Source organism: Streptopelia decaocto, assembly GCF_964273445.1.
Source record: "Streptopelia decaocto genome assembly, chromosome: 14".
Lineage (NCBI taxonomy): Eukaryota > Metazoa > Chordata > Aves > Columbiformes > Columbidae > Streptopelia > Streptopelia decaocto.
Window position 1 is genome coordinate 9,835,720 of NC_138669.1, and position 21,815 is coordinate 9,857,534.

Genomic DNA, 21,815 nt, shown 5'->3' on the forward strand with positions numbered 1-21,815 from the left:
CAGTAAAGCTCTTAAACATAGAGAGGTTTATGCATGTGGATGTTAAATACAAACAACACAATAGCAGAAGGTGCATGAGAGCTTATATTTAAGAATCACATAAGAAATACTGAAAGAGAGGAAATACTTACAAGAAACTCATCTCTAATAAAATACTTGGCCCTTGTAACTCTGGGATCCTCACCAGGCTCTGGTGTTGCTAATTAATAATAAAATAAGTATATCATTAAAACAGATGGTTTTTGGTGATAGTGCCTAAATATCATAAAATGTTCCGTTTTCTGCTTACATATGACAGAAACATACTTTGCAAAACTGACTATGAGATTATAATCTCATTATTAATACCTAAAGTTTAACATTACAGGTAGGCTGAAAGACAAGATTGTATCTACCTCAGAGTTTTCAAACCTTAGCTGAAATTAGCAAAAACATTACAAATGTGATTAACAAGGAAATTATAAATTGCTAATAAAAGTCAAGATTCTTACCATCATCTGGTGTAGTGTAGCGAGCAAATTCTGGAAAGTAGTCTTCAATTTTAGATTTCCCTGCCAAAACTTTCTCTGCTAGCAAATCTTGTTTATTCAGGAAAAGAATAACTGAAATGGTCCGTAGCCACCTGCGGAAAATGGAAGCCAAGCACTCTGAGAAGACATAGCTATGATCATACAGCAAAAAGAAAAATAATCCCGTTGTAGAGACAACAATCGTATGTTGTACCAGAATAGTTTTGAAAGGTTCCTTTATTTGGTGTACGCTCAGGTGTAAACACCTCGAGTTCAGTTTGTGTGGAAGTTGCCTGCTACGTACTGTTAATCCAGATGCACTGAAGGGGCGAGCACAGCCACTCTTTAGTGTGCTACCCTATTGCTGCTTCAATTACTGCTGCCCCAATATGACAACTACCAACTCCCAACTCTGCAGAGTCCTCTTCCATCTGATGTGTGTCCGAGACACCAGTGTGACAGGCTGTGACCAAACACCAGCCAGCGCTGCGAGACGCGGCCGACACGGGCTGAGCTGCTGCTGGGGGTTAACCCGGTGGGCACCACACAGCCACTCGCTCACCATTCCCCTCCCTGGGATGGAGGAAGAATGAAAGCAAGAAAATTTGGGAGTCAAGATAAAAAAAAACTAAAAAACCCAAACACAATTGTTTAATAAGTGAAGGATAAGTGGAAGCGAGAAGAAAAAAAAACAAGTGATGCAAAGGCATCACTCACTACCTCCTGTGGGCAGACCAGTGCCCAGCAGGACGGCTGACCCTTCTTAACCATTTTCTTTTCCATTTTGTTGCCAAGCGTGACATTACACGACATGGAACCTCTTTGGTTAGTGTGAGTCCCCTCCAGTCTGTTGCGCACCCCAGTCCACCTGCTGCAGGGGCAGCGTGAGGAGCAGAGGCCCTGATGCTCTGCAAATACCATTCAGCACCAGCTACAACGTCAGCGTGTTATCAGAATCGTTTCGGTCAAAACGTAAAATGGCACTGTGTGAGCTGCTATGAAGAAAATTCAGTCTATCCCAGCCAGGCCCCCTACACAATTCTCGACTATGGTATAAGACAGGATTTCTAATTTATGCAATACGAACAACAAAACTTCAATTCACAGACCTGTTGTTCCAGATACTCTTGAAGAGGTTTAGTGCTTCTTGAAGCCGATTGGTCTGATTGTCCTCTCGTATAACCATGTTGTAGCTACTGCTCGCCACCACAAATATGATAGCAGTCACATCTAAATCGAGAAATAGCCATCAGTTAATACCAAACCTCAGGAGAAATATGAAATGCCTGTGGGGGAAGAGCTCAGGACAAATGGCGCTGTTAATGTGTGTGAACAGCAATAGTAAGAACAGGAGACTGCTGCGGGTTCCTGGTGAACTGCTCTAGTGCTGCAGTGAACGACACTGCTCGGCGGCCCTGGCCCTTTCCTGGGAGATATTCCCGGGATCACAGAACCCGGCTGGCTGCTCCAGCCCCTCACACCAACCGCCACGCTCACCCACCCAGACGTGCGGAGCCCAAGAGATGAGTCAGACCATGAGCTAACAGGAAAAGGAAGGAGCAGAGGTAAAACCCAAACAAATCTGGTATTAATAGCACAGAAGGAAACACTGCACAGCAGTTCCACACATCTAGAAAGTGTTGAGGTGATACTCTGTGACAGTAACCGTAGCAAAACACAATGAATTCTGAGTTGCATTCTACCTGTTCTGTATTCTGTAGGATCTCATTATAACTTTCCTACAAAAAGGCAGACTTTTGCACTGCTTCATAAACATTTTGTCCAAACAACGAAGAAAAATATTTTCACCAATTCTAGCTTTAAGAAAACTTGTGTGGAGAAAGGTTTCACATCTAAACAGAGATACAGAGTAAAATGAGCAGCTGTAGTGAAGGTACCCGCAGGATATACACAAAACTACCTAATTTAAATTGTATGGGACTTAAGAATATAGTCACCTGAACTAACCTGATGGAGACATCAGTGTTGAGACTCCAGAGCTTAGAAGATGCCAGCACAGGTCTCAGGTCTTACCCATATGGAGGCTGGTGCTCTGTCAGCGTTCCAAGGAGTCTTGCTGGTATGCAGGTGACTTCAATGAGGGCATTTGTTTACATGTTTTTAGTGAGGGCCCTCCCCTTAAGGCTGTTTTTCAAGAATTTATATTGATGTGCATGGCTCTCTATTTATAAACTCCAGATTTATAAACTCCATCATAAACTTTTTATTATAGTCTGATTTTATGCATATATTAATTATCCTGTAATGGTATATTTTGTATAGGCACAAACACAAATCAACCTTCATTTGAAAGACAGAATGAAGCTTGGAATTTAACTCTGGCAAATAATGGACAACCCCATCACCAAAAAAAACTAATTGAGTGAGAGGAAAGCTGAAGAAAATGGACAAGCTATGTTAAGTTATCAAACCTGAAGTCCTTTTCACCTCCATTTGCCCTAGAGATACTCTGTGCAGTGACAGTTTACATGTCAAGAAAAATTCCATCCAGTATGACTGTTCAGATAATTCCGTATCAAACTACATGGAAAAGAAGATGGCTTTTACACAGCCACAAAATTAAGACTGAGCATTAAAATTTTGCAGTGAACCATTTTATAAAACAAACGTAAATTCTAGTCATACCATTAAAACACTGGATCCACTTCCGGCGTTCATCTCGTTGCCCTCCGACATCAAACATACTGAAGTAAAAAACATAAATCGAGTCAGAATACCTTTTTTCCCCGCTCCAAATGCAAACAGAAAACGTAAGAAATTTTAGGATTTCATGTCATAGAAACTGAAAGGAGCTGAGGATAATGAGCAGCTGAACAGGTAACAGCCCACCAACATATACAAGCGGAGCTTGCATCACAAAACAGAATTAAGTTTACTTCCACTAACACCTACGCTTGAAGGAAGGAAATTCTGGTATATATATGTACGTCACAGATTCATTTTTGCCCTTACAAGCTAAGGCACTAAAAAAGGTCCTATAACAAGTAATTTGCTGAAACAAGTACCACTGAAGTCAACCACACCAGATTAAAACTCAGCAGTTTTGCTCAGGTCAAGCAATCTTTCTAACCCGGGACAGTAAAGAGAACATATATTTTCTGTTACTTAGATAGATACAAAGTTTTGGGTCAAATATTTCACTATATCACCTAGCAACGAATCAAATACTCAGAAAAGGCAGTAGTTAAAATAGATTTCAAATATGTTGTTCTTTGCGATTTAAAATAAAAGCAGAAAATTGCACACCAATTTTCAGGTCTTTTTAAAGCCAGACTACCAAATTAAAAATAATAAAATATTTGCTTTCTCTTAAACGGCAACTTGAGAAATACAGTAGTGTCCATGACTATATGGCAGACTGTCCTCCAATTTACACTGCTATTTGTCTGCATTGTATTAAAAAGGAAAAAGAAATAAGAACAAAAGGGATACTCACTGAAAATTTACTTTATCCACCTGAAACTTGGTTTCAAAAATTCCTGATGTCAAAACTCTGCATCTGAGAAGATCCTACAGCATAAAGGAAAAGCATTGATTAAACACAGATACTTTGTGATTCTTCATATATCCTGCAAAAGAGGGAACATGATGAAGCTGCGTTGAAGGTGGACACACATGGGTGCGCTCAAACTGGAATGTACATTGATTTTCACAAGCAGGTTGTAAGCGCCAAGCCTGGAATAGGAAGAACCACTTCCAGGCCCATGCCTAGAGATGAGGTGATGAATTCAGACATTTCTGTGGGACTGTGGCACAACAGGATCTTCGAACTACTACCAAATATCCCAGCCCAGCAGACAGGTCTCTCCCCCCGCTGTTCAGTGCTTGGCTCTTAAAACAAGTGTCCAGGTCTCAGCATTTTCTTTCAAAGAACTGGGAGCTCAACCACTTAAATCTTACAAGAACTGGGCTTTTCAAAGATAAAATTTAGGATTTCCTGCAGAGATAAAAATGATGATCAGAAGTTGTGAGCTACAAACAATTGAAATTGTTATAAGTGCTACAAAATCCTATTAAAAACTAACTGTATTGGCTTTTATTTACTATGTATAGCAAGCAGTGACAGCCGTATACAGTGTCTAGTGGGTAAGTGATTTAGAAGAACCTAATTTGCACACAGCCCAAATAAAACCACCTACAAAATACTGCTTGGATTCCAACTACAGGTTTTATATTTCAGCACTTTAAAGTTTTGTTGTTCTTCGCAATGGGTCTAAATAGCAGATAAATTCTAACGCTGGCAGCTGGCAAGATCATGTAAGCAGAACGGACTGTAAAAACTGCAGGCACAATAAAAGATCTTGTTCTTACTACACAGGTACCAAACTGGTTAGTCAAAGTCAAAACCAGACAAAATCCAAAGGTTAGACAACACTGTTAAATCATTAAACAAAATGGCTACAGCTTAACATCAATTTTCTGATAGTAAAATATTGTTGTCTGGCTATTTTAGTACTTCTATTGAAATATACATATATTTAAACATTGTTCTAACTTGTGTTCTATAGTACTATGCTTAGTACTATACACTAGGTATAAGAAAATACAAGTTGAACTCCTGACACCCTAAGCCTCCAATATAACACTGACACTTGTTTTAAAGTTTCTTATCTGGAGATTAGTTGCTCCAAATGTCAAATATAATAACTTATATTTTTACTATTTTTTTAAAATGGAAAATACAACAATTTCAGCCATTAAAAAAAAAAGTCTCATTTATAAAATCTCTCCTATTTTCAAAAGGATGAATGATTTATTCTTGAACAACTTTAAAGGATACAAACTGCTCCTCATCAATACTGTCTGCAAAAGTTTTGGGACACTAATGTGTATTTTGGTTATTTAGCCTACAGAAGTACACTAGATGCTTAACTGCATTATTTATGGGCAGAAAGTCAGGAATATACATGTGGTTTTGCATTAGGAATTTAGTCCTAGGAAGATCCTCAGATCATCTGTAACAAAACAAAAAACCACAATTCCTATTCTTATATAAAATCTTGGATAATGAGGTAATTTTATAAAAATCTGGTTTACAGTGGGAGCCAGTGGAGCTGAGAAGATACCAACCAACCATGTGGCAAACAAAGCACGTGATGGTTATTCAGCAAGGGAGGCAAAACATCATCAAATACTCATTCAAACGGGTATTTGAGTTTTAGCATCCCAGAAACATGATGTAGGTCTGGAATCCAGGCAGATTTTCATTTCACAGCACATTTACAGGTATAAACATAATCTCAACCCACATGACAAAGTGATTTTTACTGGAATACTGAATGTGTGCAGTACACGGTAATACTTGTGTTAGTGCCACAAATGGCAATTAGAAAATGAATCCGATAGTTATCCTCAAGGACAGAGAAGGCAGATAAATGATGTAATTTTTAAATGAAACGTTCCTCACCTGGTCAGACGGTGTGTATTCGTTTTGTTTGACTATGTCAATCTTGTCTAGAAAACTGGGGAGAGGAAAGAAAACGATTAACTTTTCATTCTCCAATTAGACAACCTATGTAATGCTTTAGTAACAGACGAGATTCGTTACATTTTAATGCACTCAGACCCACAAAATGCTGAATAGACGTAAAGCGGGATTTCCAAGCTGCACTGCCCAGCCCGGCCCAGCAGAGGGACCGACGCGGGCTGATCCGGCCCCTCCCGCCGCGCTCCCCGCGCTCACAAACACACCAGGAGCTTCCTTTGGGTCCTTTATTCACTGAAATTGTACAATACAATCTGCTACTGCTAACAGTAAAACAACGGCTCAAATAAATTGCCTACATTTAGTTTTCCTGAAAGCAGGATGAATGTTTTTTAAAAATGTATCATCACTAGAACTCTGTGAAGAAATGAAATCCCTAAATCACGTTCATTTCAAGTTCAGTTAAGTGAGAGGGAATACTGATTTTTCTGTCAATTCTTGGTACCAGTTTTGCAGTTTACCTTCTGCAGAAGTCGCCATGGTAGGCCAAATGGATATAAAAACATTTATTATTTTCCAATTCATTAGGCATTACCTAAAGAGGACACCCTGGAGTCTTTAAAATATTTTTACCAATTAATTGTAAGCTCCTAATTATCTTTCACTTCCACTTCAAGAGCAAAAATCTGAAGGAACCGCTTTGTGAAGTGCTTTGCTGTGTTGTTCCTGAGCGACTCGAAGCTGGAGCAAAGCTCCAGGAAGCAGATTTTCTGCCGTTCGCCCCCGGCCCCTCGTCCAGCAGCCGCGCGGCCGCGCTCGGACGCCTCCCACCGCACTGTTACTGGAGATCCTGCAATACTGCCATAGTTAACTCTACCCGTAACATTAATGATTAACCCCAGCCTTAAAAACAACCTCCTTCAAGTTTCCTTTTAAATTCCTTTGCGTGAATTTGTTTCTTTAGGAAGCAGAAATCGCCGCGAAGGGGCGAACACCACGCACAGGTGGGGGTGCTGGAACTGCAGGAGCTGTGGCCACAGACAAGAATTTAAAAGGGGGAAAACGCAGCCACGGCCCAGGGTCACACATCAGAAACCAAATCCCCATTAACACCATAAAGGTCTTAACCCTCCGTTTCAGCCCCAGCTGCTCTACTGAGTCCCCAAAACACCTCAGGAGAGCAGGGGAAGGAAAAATCTAATTGTGTGTTTTAACAGAGGCTCCAGTGTAAAGCCCTTTTCACCAGGAACGAGATGATCAGCTTGTTTCAGGGACAAATGAAAAGTGATTTTTGTTTAGGCTGAATTACAGAATTTTAAACGCATGAAAATGTAGCTTAGTAAACATGCTACTAAAAACACGAGATGAAGCGTAAAGATCAATTCCCCTCATGAAAGATGAGATACAGACAAGATATACAGGATAAAAGTGATGACAAATTGTGTTCTGCAATTAACAAGCTGTATTTTTTCCTCATCTTGCCCAGGCTGTTGAGTAAGGGTTTTTTTTAATCCAAAGGAAAAGAAGTAAAGCTCTTTGTTCGGTACACAGAGGATGTTAAATACATACAACAATCATGAATTCCAACTAGTACAAGTGTTTCTACATTATATTATCTCCTACGACCACAGTTTCAGAATCATGTGGCAATTTTACAGGTTGGATGATACTAGAAAAATGATGGGAATATAACATGTTCATAAAGATTTAAAGGTGATTAGTACCATGACCCAGCCTTTCTGCACTGAATTTATCCAAGCAGAACATTTTATGCAAGGTTCTGCAAGGGGGGTATTTTTTGTTGTGTTTTTAAACATTTCGCTAATCAGCTTAATGGATTTTGGAAACTGACAATTAGAAAATAACAACAAGATATTGCTAAAACCTGGAACTGAAAGTACAAACCTCTCACTGTTGTTTATGCAGACTATTTTTAGGCCTATGATTTCCTTGAAAAACACGAGCGATATCGGAGCAGCAGTACTGTACTCGAGATGGATTCCAACAGCAGCGCTCATGCCAGGTAAAACAAGTTCCAATGGAATAAACCTTTCTTCTCCCCCCCCAAACAAGTTCCAACATTTAGTAACATCTGATACTCTGACAATACTCCTTAAGAGGAAAGCCTTGCACTGCATGATAGTTGCCAGAAAACCCACCCCACTTTCAGAGGCATTTCAGGGAAAACGGAGCAACGCGATACGTTCAATGAAGATTTCCTGCCGGGCATGTGCCTTTTCGTCAAATCTGCTCTAGCAACTTTAGGAAGGGCTAAAGACACTAAGAAACAGTTTGATTTCTTGCTCAGACATAAAGAAAGGGGATCGGTCTTTCAGTTGTTCAACTGAAAAATAAACATGTCTGTAAGGAGGAAAGAGTAGCAGAAATTCGATCTAGTCTGATACAGCTAAAATAAGGAGCAACGGTGGGAGCATGTGAGTTCAGAGAAGATCAATACACTATGTGCAGAGACTTCTAAGTCAATCTTAGTCGAGAGCAAATAATTTACCCAGTAAATTAAACTAACAATCAAATCATATGAGAACAAAGCCAAATTCAAAATAAAACCAAATTCACCATGGTTAATTTCTATTTTTAATTCTTGTTATGCTCTACCTAAAACACGAGTGAGGCCACTTCAGTGCTACTCGCCGTGCTGAACTCACTGCTCTTACAGATTTTTCTAAGTCTACTGGAGATATGCCCATCCAGTAGGTCAGCAAAGAACTTCACAGGGAGAAAGAAAAGTGAAATAATTCAAATAAAACTGTCCAACCACGAACCCAAATTTCACACTGCGAGCAAGTCTTGCACCAAGTTACAAAATCAGGTTTTTTTCTTCTGTAGAATTTTCCCAGAGATTATATGGGAAAGCTATTTTCCAGAAAGCAAATCTTTCGTTCGGTGTTGCTGCCAATTCTCACTCAGGGACAGACTCTGGACGTGACTGAACAACAGGAGCAGTTATTGCTCTGCAAAATACTGTCATTTAGTATCGGGCACTTTTGCCTGTGTTATAAAACATATATACTGCTATGACACATGTTAAAAACAAAAGAATAACCAAAAACCAAACCATACACATGACTTTAGGTCATTTGTAGTCAGCAGCACTGCAGAAGAAGGATCTCTAGGACATCATCAGATGTGCCCCATGGATATTAAAATGAAAGGTAGTAATAAAAATTGTGCTTTAGCTTGGGGAAGGAAAAACACGTGAAAATTTTGAAACAGATCTTTGAGAAGAATTGTATGAATGTAAAGGGGTGCAGTTAGGAGGCAGACTCCAGACAGATCCACAGACACTTTCCCCAGCTCCTGCAGGACAATATAATTAAGTCATACACACATCCCCAACTCTTTCCAAATTTTGAATAAGTTATGTCAAAACCATGTCCCAAGTTCAGATCCAGATATGTGCCTGTTACTGATTTATTCTGGAGCTCATTCAGAGAGAACTGGTTTATACCCATGTGGGGGAGTTTCCTGGCCAAATGATGCTGCTGCCAGGCCAAGAACCCCACGGAAAACCTATATAACACATTATTCTTCTACCTCAAGAAACAACACAACTTCACTGTGCTGGGAAGAACAGGGAGGGGGAAATCAGACTGTCTTTGAGCATTTCCTGACAGTCTTTTCAATCAACAGTAACTTGAAATTTTACGCTTGGTGATCTGATGAAATGGTTGGCAGAGAAGAATATTTTTGCTTTATGAAGAACTTTTGTTGTCGGTCTAGAAAAACAATGGAAAGGTCCCTTCAAACTGACAGCACACCTATATTTGTAGGGCTTTATTTCCTTCAGATTTGTTTTGTCAAGTCATAACTTCAACTTTTATACAAAATGACTCTCTTAAAAGACACATCAAGATCTCATGTCTAGTGTCAGTATGACACTGCGCATCGAGAATTCAGAATTTGAATCCCAACTACATACATAATTTGTTTATAACTTATAACCCTCAACAGTGGTACTGGAACTTGGTATTTGGGAAGTTTCTTGCCTCTGAAAGCCTCAAGGTATTTTATGGGCAGTAAATCACAGTCACAGCTCCCGCCTCCTCCACTCGTGCTGCATTTCCTGCCTCCACCATCGCATCCCGAAATGCACACCTTACATTCACCCTGCTTTAAAGGCAGGGAAAATCAGGGCACGCATGCAGTAAGTTAATTGCCCAGAGTCCCCTGAGTCAGTGGAAATGGAATTTTCATTTCCTCTGAGTAATGTGTTTTTATCAAGGTATTACTAAGAATTAACTAGAATATTACTAAGAATGATCAAGATTTTACTAAGAATCAGAGTTGTGTTTACCCTGATCACCTCTGAAACAGCCTCTACAATTCAGGTTTCTGTGTCGAGAAAGAAATCAGTGTTTGTTTACCCATCTTCCTAAAGACCAAACTGTGCAAATGCCGAGCAGATTTTCATTTACTTATCCATATCCTATCAGGACTACAAAAGCAACTCAAAGCTCCCTGTAGTAGCTTTAAGCTGAAATTTAACTCAACATCAATAGTATTTATGAACAAGAGGCTACTTTTTATTTCCCAGAGCAGATCACGCTTTACTTCTATTTTACTCCGTTTCTAGTCCTTGCCGTAATCCTTTATGTTATTCAGCAACAGCTTTCTAACAGTTAACTATTTGATAAATTCTTTCTTCAGCTATTTTGTCTATGCTGAAGCCAGAGCCATAGGATTAGTACAAAGATACAATACTCTCTTTAAAAGGGTATTTGAGCTGAGAAATATATGATGTATCTACTGTAACTGTCGGTGTCAGACCCGGGATTCTGCATTTTCCGTCTCTGGGACCGTGGGCACATCCAGTGTCCCCAAGTCTCTCCCTTTCTGCTGTTCTTGGGAGCAACAGGATATTGAGGGGGGGGAAATTCTATTCCTTAAACTGGTGCTGAAGATTTCTTTGACATTTCAAGCTAGGTTATTTTGCAAGAGAAGCAGAAAAACAGGCAAAGTGACAGGAACGATGCAAACAAAATAAGCAAACATTCACAGCGCTAGTATTTATGGTATCCTGCAAACAAGGACAGTACATGAAACCAAACTTGTCATGTTTTTCCTCAAAATGAAGATAAAAATGGCAACAGGGATATTAGTAGAGTTTTCTGTTTTGTTTTTTTTTTTTTTTAATACTGATATTTTATCTCATTTGCAAAGGTAGAGTTTTTACTGTTAAGGTGGTCACAGAACATACTCCACAAACATGTTACTGAATGTTTTAAAAATATTCAGAAAGGCATAGCTCATTTTCCCCCTAAACAAAACTAAATGAGAGAAAAAAAAACACTTAATCAAACCCCTTGCAATTACTTTAGATACTGCACAAAGAAAATTAATTAAGAAAAAAGCCTTTAGAGACAGACACAGAGAGACAGTCCTGTAACAAATATTATTGGTATAATTACGAGAGCACTATATTGCATGTAAGAACATCTCACATCTAATGTTCTTGTAACAAAATTCTGTGTGTCAGTTCTCAACCATTAGGACCTCATTCAAAACCAGATTTATTTGGTAACAAACTTCAAAATGTTGCAGAAGATTTAAACGGAAGTAAACCAAAAGTCAACTCTTTAGAAAGCTTTTCCGAGAAACTGCAAATATTTTATTTCCCATTTCAAGTCAACCGGTTATTATGATTTCCTTATCCAAGGGGCAAGTTGCACAAAAAGGTTTTAAGGCGGCGTAAAGCTCGGGATTTAATTCGAGATGGTATGAGCGCGTCCACCTCCCAGCAAAGCGATTCTGCGAGCGGCCCCACGAGCATTCCAGCCGCTTGGAGGCCGAGGGCACAGGGCTCCGGTTTTGAAGCAAATAATGAGAAAGCTGAAAAGCATGACTCCATATATTTGGAATCATCTTGTGGTAATCAAGGTTACAGTTCCTTATATGGTGTGGAGAACATGAAGCACACACAAAAAATAGAATATTAAATCTACGGGGTATAAAGAACTGTTAAGTACTGCAAACCCCCCTGAAGATACCCCACCAGCACGGCAGCAAAGCCCCCTTAGTTTTGTGTTGCCATGAAATACAAACCTTGCCCTAAAACCAGGGCTGGTTACGCGCCCTGCTTCCTAAACCACATAATTAAAAAGTGCAATCCACCGGGAGGCATGAATGAATTTTAGACAAATCCAGCAGAAGGCAAAACAACCCTTCGAAAAGCAAAATGGGGAAAAGGTAGGAGAAAATGAAAAAAAAAAAAATCTATTTAAAGAGGTTGTAGTTGTCTTTTTTTTTTTCCCTCTGCCTGTCTAAAGTTAGTCTGGCTTAGAGGATGCACTAACTTTCCCAATCAGTTTTACATTACAGCACAAGTCCAGAAATAGCTCCCAGCCGCCTTGGCCTCTAGCACGGTTGCCATGACAATGGAACCACAGTGCTATAAATAGCTCATCAGCACCAAATCTTGTGAGACACATCTGGAAAGGGGCCAGCCCAGCCCCGGCCTGACAAATAAAAATAGGCACAGGCAGTTTCAAAGGCTGGAAAGGTACAATGTGGCTCGGAGCGGCGGCAGAGAAACGGGTTTGATTGCTTGTTAGCACAAGATTTATTTGATACGAGATTGGGAGAAGTAAAAAAGTTACTTTATGGCGTACTAAACAGTCAGTCTTTCTCTAAGGCCTATTTTTCTTTCTTTCCCCCCAGTCTGCGGCAAAACCATTCCGCTTTTGAAACTGTAACAATGCAGTCTTTTGCCCAGGAGACCATTAAAATAAAGAAAAACAGAAGAAAAGAGATCTTCAAAACTTCCCCTGTAACTATTTCTGTAAGTTTTGGCTCCAGTGTATTTAAGTGCTCCTGTGAGTCTGAGGGGCGTCCTGGACGGGATCCGACATGGGCTGGAGCGCTTTGCTCCAGCTAAAATCATCCAGGGCTGCTCGGAGCCTCCACAGCCGGGTACAGATGAGGTTCCCCAGCACCACCTGGTACAGATGAGGTTCCCCAGCACCACCTGGTACAGATGAGGTGCCCCAGCACCGCCTGGTACTGACCGGGTTCCCCAGGCCCTGTGGTGGCTGTTCTCCCCATCACCCTCAGCCCTGTCACTTGGGGCCCCCACCGGTGACAAAGCTGCGGCCGTGGGCCAGGCTGAGGTGACAAACCAGCCCCAAGCTGTGCCTTCCGAGGTGACAACAGCATCAGTAGTCGCTGCACAACCCAGCCCGCTTTCCAACGGCTCCGCTTGACAAAACTGCCTTTTGAGCAAGCATTTTATTTCACTCAGTGGGTGAGAAAATGTCGTATTTTTAGCACAAGGCTCTTGATCAAGCCATTCAATTACATCCAAATTATCTGTGTGGGAACAGAATGTTATGTCAAAAATGTTATTCAGTATATTTGTCAATATTACCCAACAGAAGACATTTGTATAATCAGGAGATTCAATATTTTCTACAGCATATGAAAGCAACAGTTCAGGAATCAGACTGAAGTTTTAAGGCTTTGCTATTTCACAGACACTGGAAATAGTAGCCAGCGTGATAGAACATAGCGAATACCACTCCCAAAAATATAAAATCTTCATTGCTCTATCAAAAACCAATAGGGCTACAGATGGTAATAAAAAACCTGCAACTATAATAAGCATTTAAGCCACAGTAAAATATCTTCCGTATGCCATAAAGGCACCGTACACGCGCTCCACAGAAACTGCACCATTGGCCCACAGGATTCCTTTAGGTCCCTACATGGATATTTTCATTTCTAAAAATTGTAGAGTAACTTCCATCCAGGCTTAAAGATGTATGTAAACTCCCCTCCCCTTCCTCTCACCACATCCAGTTCGCTCATTTGCCATCTGAACAATGTATGCTTCAGAGAACAGTTTTCTCAGAAGTATTTTGGAATATGAGCTTTGTAACATGCAGTGCAGTGAAATTCAGGATTTATTGGTTTTTTATAAAGATACTCCAAGTTAGTTTAAGAGCCTGTAACCAACTGCAAGTTTTGATTTAATTATATATAAAAGAACCAGGCATATATTTTTTTCTTCCGTAAGAAAGCAATTCATAAATTACTATGAGATAGCCCCTTCTGGCTCATATAACGAACAAACTTTCTGGTTTTGTCTGGGAGAAGGATGAGCGGGCTGCAGAGCTGGCAGGCCCAGCAGGGAACCCAAAGCTGGCCAGGCCTCCCGTCCTTCGCTGGAACCCCCAGATCCCCTCTGCCATTAACTCTCCACCTTGCCCTGATCTGCTTCCGGATCCCTCCTGCTCCAGCGATGCTCTGGCGGATTCCTCCCAGCAGATCCCACTGCCAGGGGCACGTTTTATCCCGAACATCACAGCCACCTGCCCACGACTGTGCTCAATTATCGGTTTTCAAATTAAACCCGTCCCACACAGCTTCCCCCACCAACAACCAACACAAACCCCAAACACTTGGGCTGCTCCGGCTGCCTTCACTCCTACTTTGTGAACTTGTACAAAGGTATTTTCACACTCTCACTACTACCAAAACAGACCGATTAAAAACAACTCACTGCCGCGTGCCTCCGAGGCTCGCTCCGCAATACAAGCCTGTATATGTCAAATAACTCCAGAACAGCCCCTCACCCCGCCCCAGAAAATTACTTCACCATGCCAAGAAGAAACGTAAGCTGATCCAAGGCCAAGGTTGGGTACAGAAATGAAAGGTAACGGTATGGATGAGATCACTGTGTTGTGATCTGGTTCCAGGGCCAGCCCGGGGCGGGAACATGGTGTGAGTGAGTGGGAAGGAACATGGCGCAATCCCTATTAACTTTTTAAGTAGGCTGCAAAAGAAGACGAAAAAACATGGGAAAAGGAGAAGCAATTAAACGTTCACGTAACAAAATTGCTCACTTCACTTTCCTTTGCGCGCCGCTTCTGTAACTCTTCTTCCTGAATTTTGGTGAGCCGAACACACCAGACACTCGGATCTAACTAACGATCCTGTTCCCTGCAAAACACTATCAAATCTACTGCTTTACATACAGGAACGTTTATACCATCTCTACAGTTTAACCCATTTTCGCTTGCCTGTCTTCATTTTTTTAATCAGTGTTTAAAATAAAACAAGAACCGAATTAATCAGACATCAAAGTATCAGCTTTCCTGCCCCTTCAAAATGGCTTTAACCTCAGCGACTCTCCAAGATCGCCGTCTCGAAAAACCAAACTCCTACGTACTGCATCAAGTTTGGCTCCTTTTGCAGTTATTTCAGCAAGAACTCGACACACTAAGACTACAATTTTGAATTTTACATGAGGAACCAGAAAGTGAAGGCTAATCATTACAAGAAAATATTAAACACTGTTTCCATGATCTTTACTATCTATAAAGCCGTCAAGCTGGACCAGTAAGAACTCAAGTGCGCCTGTGAATTCCTCTCCCACCCCCACTTAAGTATCCGTATTCTTTATATATATATATATATATTTTTGTTGTGCTTGTTTTCTGGAAGGTGGAGAAAGGTCTATATCTACAAGGGAGGTCGGGCATTTTCTGCGGTAAGCTGTTTTTAACCGTAGCCTAAAGTCACAGACCTTATATAGTGAAGAAGAAGCCAACATATCTGCATCACTCCTGTGCTCTGTGGGGCTGAACATGGAGGAAAACTTTACATTTAATAATTTTTCAAAATCTATTTAAACGAAATCTGGTGCAGTAGGGAACAGTTCTTCTTACATTGGTTTAAAAATAGATTCTGCTAACTTAGGAGACTGTTTAGGCGAAGTCATTTAGGGAAAAAATCAATGCAAATAATTTTTAATAGAATTAAACAGTGCCCCTACAGAATATAAATTTGCTGGAAAGGCCTCCGACATCTTTGAGTTCAAATCAGCAAATTAATGTTGCTTTAATTTCAGATGTTATTTTTAATATGGCAACAACACATGAGTTTTTCATGTATGCATCCCTACCATAGGCAGCTCTTAGCAATTAAAACAGGTGAACCTAATGAGATATCCTTTCATTGTGTTTCAACAAAGTATTTCTATGAACCTTGTCCTCACAGTCTTTAGCTCCCTCCAGTGCCATCGAATCAGCAGAACTGTAAAATTGCATTATTCTGACAAAATTAGTGACATCACTAATAAATAAAATTCAAATTATGTTAATAATTTGAAATGTTAATAAAAACATATTCCCTTAACAACTGGGATCGAACAATCCAGCCAGTAAAAAGAAGAGACAGCCAAAGAACTAGACCTGAAGTAATAATAAAACGTTACTATCTGAAGGCCACAAAATGCTTTATAAGCATTATTTATTGGTATTTGCACCAAGCCTTTCAGATGATAAAAGAATTAATACAGTAATACTTCATGCTGGTTTCTATAACTTGAAGAAACAGAGCGATGTGCAAAAGCAGCGCAAGCCAAGGTTCAGACAGTTCCTACATTCTTCAGCTTGTGTGTGGCTTGTACAACCTAAACCCTCAGCACCGTGAATACAACTGCACCCTGAAAAACACGCAACAGCATTTGAAACAGAATTGTTAGAGATGGAGGCGGGTGGAGATGACACGAGCCCATGGGGCAGACCAGGACCTGTGATCCCACTGAGCTGCTGCAGAACCGGCGATGGCTCTGGGGAGGAATCGGTCCCCAATGGGCCCAGAACACGGGAAGGACGAACCGCGGCTGGGTTTGAGCACGGTGGTGCGCAGCACTTCACCGCCTTATTTAAATACGCTTCAAAGGCCTTCAGAGAAATAGTTCACATATTTAACATGCAAGAATATAAACCCAACACTGCAATTTTGCCTACTTAGGTGCCATCCCCACTGAGATTTTTGTTGGGTGTTTTATCAAGTTGGGTTCTTTCACAAACAAGCAGTAACGTTGCCTGTTGTCCCGCTCACAGGACGCTCAAATCTTCCATTTTTTTTATGCCAGTGTCACAGGTGAGGGAAGCACAGTCAGTGTCTTCTCGGACGACCCGTCAATACCTGTTTGGGAGCCGACAGCTCAAGCAGCTCCCATTTCAGTTGTAGCTTTTCTCACAGCCATGCTTCCCCCTGCCCTTTCTTTCCTTTGCCTTTATTTTTTTTTAATTTTCTTTTTCCAACTTGGGGGAAAAAACAAACCAACAACTCCAGGCCTCTGTTAAAGGAGAAACAGAACCTGGCATCTAGTATTAAATGCATCTGTAAAGAGCACATCTCTTGTTCTGAAGCGAGTTATAATGTAAAGTTGCTTGATCATAAAATTTAATACCAGGCATACTTAAAATTCATTTTGAAACAAACAAGTGATTTGGAGCTACAACAACAATTTTATAATTTTAATTTTGAGGACTACAGTGACATTCATCTTTGGTTACTGCGAAAAGCGTCACCCGCAAGTATGTGTTTCTGTGTTCTTTGGCCATACGATAAAACGAAGAAGTCAAATTTCAGTGCTTTTCTTTCCCTAGTACACCTCACGTTCAGGCAAATAGGAGCAAGAAGTGAAGCTTGACACCCAATTGAAGGGCAAACAGGAAAGGTGAACACGCTGCTCCTGCGGGAAAGCCATCCCCAGGGAGCGGCCGCTTCTCTGACAAAGCACAGTGCTCTTCTATTCTCACAGAAATTTAACGCAGCAAACAAAAAGAACTGTCAGTCAGCCAGTGTCATGATTTTGCTCTTTTGCTCTTAAAAGGAAAATCTAATATAGAACCTCCACCTTCTCTTACTCACATGTTGTTTGTGATAACATCAATATATGGTCATCAACTACGGAATATTTCCCAAACTGCATTTGTATACTTAGTGCCTTTAAGCCTACGCTTCACAGAATACTGTGGCTTTACAAAAGCTCACAAACAGCACTAATTCAGCAAGTGACATGATATGCCATTTTAGAATCTCTTAAGTAAAACACTTTGGCCCTTCTCCCTGCCTTCCCCACTGACCTGCTAACTTGACTGACTTCATCTCAAAGCAGAATTTTTATCATTATAAAAATGTGAATCCTTTAAATCTCATTGCTCAAACAGGAGAATCACTATAGAAGACCTTGAAATATTAGTAAAAGGTCAAATCATGCAAATGATTGTAAAACAGATGGTAGGATATACTTTATATTTGAAAAACATATTTTGTCTGCAAAATTTATTTTTAATGTGGACTCTTCTAAGCTGCATGCTTCTATGACTGAAGTAACAGAGAATTAAGAACTTATGTATGCACAGGGAAAGCAAAATCCCCGACAAGGCACAACCTCAGCCTGTTTGCTCTCTGGTTTCGGCACAGAGAGGTTTCCTATCGCATTCTCTGACTCAGAGGAGCCGTCAGGTGCTGCAGAACAGGAACGAGACAGGACTGGAGTGAGAGAGCGGAGACGTGGGGGACGGACCAAGTGTGCGCGAAAGAATCGCTGGGTGAGCGCGCAGGAAAAAGGAGGTGAGGGGAAATTTTGGAAAGACTTCTAAAATCCCTCCTTCTCTAACTAGCTTAAGACAACGCTACAGTAAGGAAGTGATAATGCAGCTCTTTTAAACTATCGACTCTTTCTCATAGTTATATAAAACTGTTATAATTAGCTAAACAATTACTAAACGTGTTATTCATAGAATATAACTATTTCAGCATTATAACTGTAAAATAGCTCTATCCTGAAGTTGAACCTTACACTGAGGAGAATATTGAGATCCAGATGGCACCAGAGACAACACACACTCACCCTGCAGTCTCAGCATCCTCACCCGCCTCCGTGGCAGCAGAAGGACCTGGAGACCTGGGCAGGGGTCACATCCAGCCCCATCCCGCCCTCTGCCACGGGCAGTGCCAGAGCCTCGGCCACACCAGCCCTGTGCAGAGAACCCCTGCGCTGAGGTGCGGCGTACCTAACTGCTGAATTCACGTTACTGACATGCTCTCTGGAAGCCTTTAGTCCCCTTTCCTCAGTGGATGGGGAGAAGGAGAAAGATCCTGGCCATTATGGTTGTGAAGCAAGTACAAAACAGCGCAGTGAGCTCTACCTGTGCAGGGAGCGTGGAACAAACACAGAGATGGAGAAGAATTTCCTCTCAGCGGGCGTTAATTCTGAAACGCCACTGATGTCGGTTCATGCTTTTTTAACTTTCTTACACTAAAAAGAAAGTATCCCAAAGCTATGAATAACAACTGATTTTTGTACAAGTGGGTTGACTCCCACACACATGGACTCAATCACAACAGGCAGCAGAGAACAGGAGGGAAAGAAAAGCCCAAGGGAAGAGCCCAAGGTGTGCATTCAAGTTCCAGAAAACCTCCAGATACCACTGGATGACCAAAAGTCATAAGAGCTCTGTAGAGGACACACACATCCGGACCATCTCTCTGTCTGCAGAGGGCAGTGTCTCATGTTTGCATTTTAAATGGCTGAAATCTTAAACCTAAATTATTTATTAACAGATTAAAAATTTCTTCGACGTGAAAGGAACATTTAAACAGTGTCAGGAGAAGAACAAGAATAAAACAGCAGTAGGAAAGATGAGAAGAGGTGTAAGGAGGTTTTTCTCATCCCCACATGCAGTGGATGTTCCCACATCAACATACGTTAAGGGGTTATGAACCCAGCTGGGGCTTTGGCCGCCCTTCCAAAGCTGTGCTCGATACCCATTTCTATTATTTTGTAAAACGACATAAACCCAGCACTTCTCTTATAATGTCTTACTGCAAAGCACTGAAGGATGCCCAGCACCCTTCCATGCTGCAGTCCTGGTTGAAATCTGTGCCTAAAACTTAGTGGGCATCTGACATTCACAGCCCACAGCTCTGGGAGTAACTGCAATCCACAGCTGTGCAGGAGGCACAGAGCAGCCGGAATGGAACCGTCGTGACCCAGCTGTAGCTTGGACGGGCTCACCTATTGCTCTGATACCTGTAGCTAGAAACTATGTGATTTAAGAGTGCTGGAGACAATTGCAGGATTTCCATTTGTTCTGCATTACTATAATTAGAGCTTCCGGCTCAGGGTTTACACTAAGAACAGCAGCAAGGACTGCGAAGTGGGAGAGACTCAGAGCAGATGGGTCAGATGGGGAGAAAGGCTGGAGAGTGACAAAGTGGTGTGTTCTGACACCGCTTACCCCATATCAGGTGCTTATACATACCCAGTCTATAAGCATTATGAGACCATATGTGAAATACAGCTTTTATCATACTACAGCGTTCTTAACCCCACTTCCTCTACTCAGCAGCAAATTACTAGATTCACCCCAAAAAAGGGTGCCTAACTGCAGCAACTGATAACACAGAAGTTAATAATATGTGAGTACTAACTATAGCCATTCTCTGGGTTAGTTTTTTTCTACATTTTCCAGCCCAAGACCTTTTTGCAGCATCTTTAACGCATTAGTTGTCCTATATTGATTGTGATGTTCAAAACCAGTGACAGGTGCAGGGCTCTCCAGGTGGCATTTTTCCCTTGCCCCATCCCACCCATGTTCAGGTCCTGCAGCTCCAGCTTGTAAAACTACAGCTCCTGCCTTTGTATAAATGCACATGCACGGGAAGTCCGAGGAACAGGCTGCCAGCAAACAGATGAGAAACTTTAAAAAGGTCTGAGGTGCTAATCACCCAGAGCTGTACACTGCATCAGAGCTGTACACTGCATCAGAGCTGTACACTGCATCTAAGTACAGGTTTTAAAAGAACACCATTGGAGCACTTGTGCAGATAAGCACATCCTTCATTTGAATTAAAAAAGATACCCTCCTTCAAATGAACCCACTTCCATTTGAGAGACTATGTTTTATTAACACTCCTAGGATTTTCTGTTTCTTTGCTTAAAGACAATATAATGGGGAAAGATTAAAAAAAGAAAAAAGGCTGATACAATGTACATTCGGGTCACTGGCTGTCTTGATTGTGGCTCCAAACACCAAGCCTTTAAAAAGGAAAAAACAAAACACAAACGACCCCAGCCCACACTGTTCTGCAGAGCTTCCTCCTGTTACCTACATTCGTTTCTACCAGTGTAAGCTGCAGAGATTTCGTGGAGTTACAGTGAAAAGGTATCCCAGGGAAGGAAAAATATCTTCAGCTAACATCACAATTGAAAAATGCAACTTTTCTAATATATTACTGATTTCTAAGTAGTAAGTACTCAGGGAAACTGCCATACATTTACACAGACATGTATGTCTGTAACTCTGTAGAATAAAAATCTGTTGCAGCCTCCTGCTTGTCCAGCATTAACCCATGATGATGATTTGTGGTATGGATGTCAGGAATAAATGTGAAAAAGTTCAGAATTTAAAACACAGACTATTTAAATGTGGATATTATAACCCAATTTGCCCTGTAATCTGTACATGTATAAAAGCAGCATAGGCTTGTACAGATTCTGGTAATTACAGAGTTTTGTTTCAAAAACACACAATGTTTCATACAATATAAACACAGTAATTGTCACTTTATCTTACAATCTACACTGTGATTTCAATTATGCACAAAGGGACTGCTCATGAGAACTGAACTGAGAGGGTAAATTGCACCCCTCATAATAATAGTAACAAACCTGTGTTCATTAGCGGCTGTTTGTTTTTAAAAGGTATTTGTTGAATTATTCCGAACATCTCTTACAGACTGGTGAAAAAAGAAAAATGCACTGGGTGCGGCACTAATCGCTCTTTTGTAAGACCTGTCTGGAGGGAAATCAGTTCCAGATCCTTCACAGCCATGGGACTTTATCAGAAAACCACAGCGCACAGTTCTGGCGTAATTAGCAGGACCTTCTTCCATCCAGCCCAGAAGAAAGCTCTGAAACACACACACTGCACATCATTAGGGAAAGTCAGAGCTGGAATGGAGGTACCAGCCCCTGCACGCAATAGCAGCAATCCCACCTATTTTTAGTTCACAATTCCAATAAGAAAACAGTTGAG

At 41.0% G+C, this 21,815-nt stretch overlaps 1 protein-coding gene across 2 annotated transcripts in view; it reads right to left on the reverse strand.

Moving 5' to 3' along the window:
• Positions 1-21,815, reverse strand: part of GNAS (GNAS complex locus) — a 140,718-nt gene that overhangs the window by 2,425 nt on the left and 116,478 nt on the right. For both annotated transcript variants that reach the window (XM_082065342.1, XM_082065343.1), the window contains exons 6-11: positions 5,938-5,992; positions 3,967-4,040; positions 3,156-3,214; positions 1,619-1,739; positions 492-622; positions 132-199 (exon numbers count right to left, since the gene is read on the reverse strand). In XM_082065342.1, coding sequence (XP_081921468.1) covers positions 132-199; positions 492-622; positions 1,619-1,739; positions 3,156-3,214; positions 3,967-4,040; positions 5,938-5,992 — 508 coding nt within the window. The remainder of the gene's footprint in view (positions 1-131; positions 200-491; positions 623-1,618; positions 1,740-3,155; positions 3,215-3,966; positions 4,041-5,937; positions 5,993-21,815) is intronic.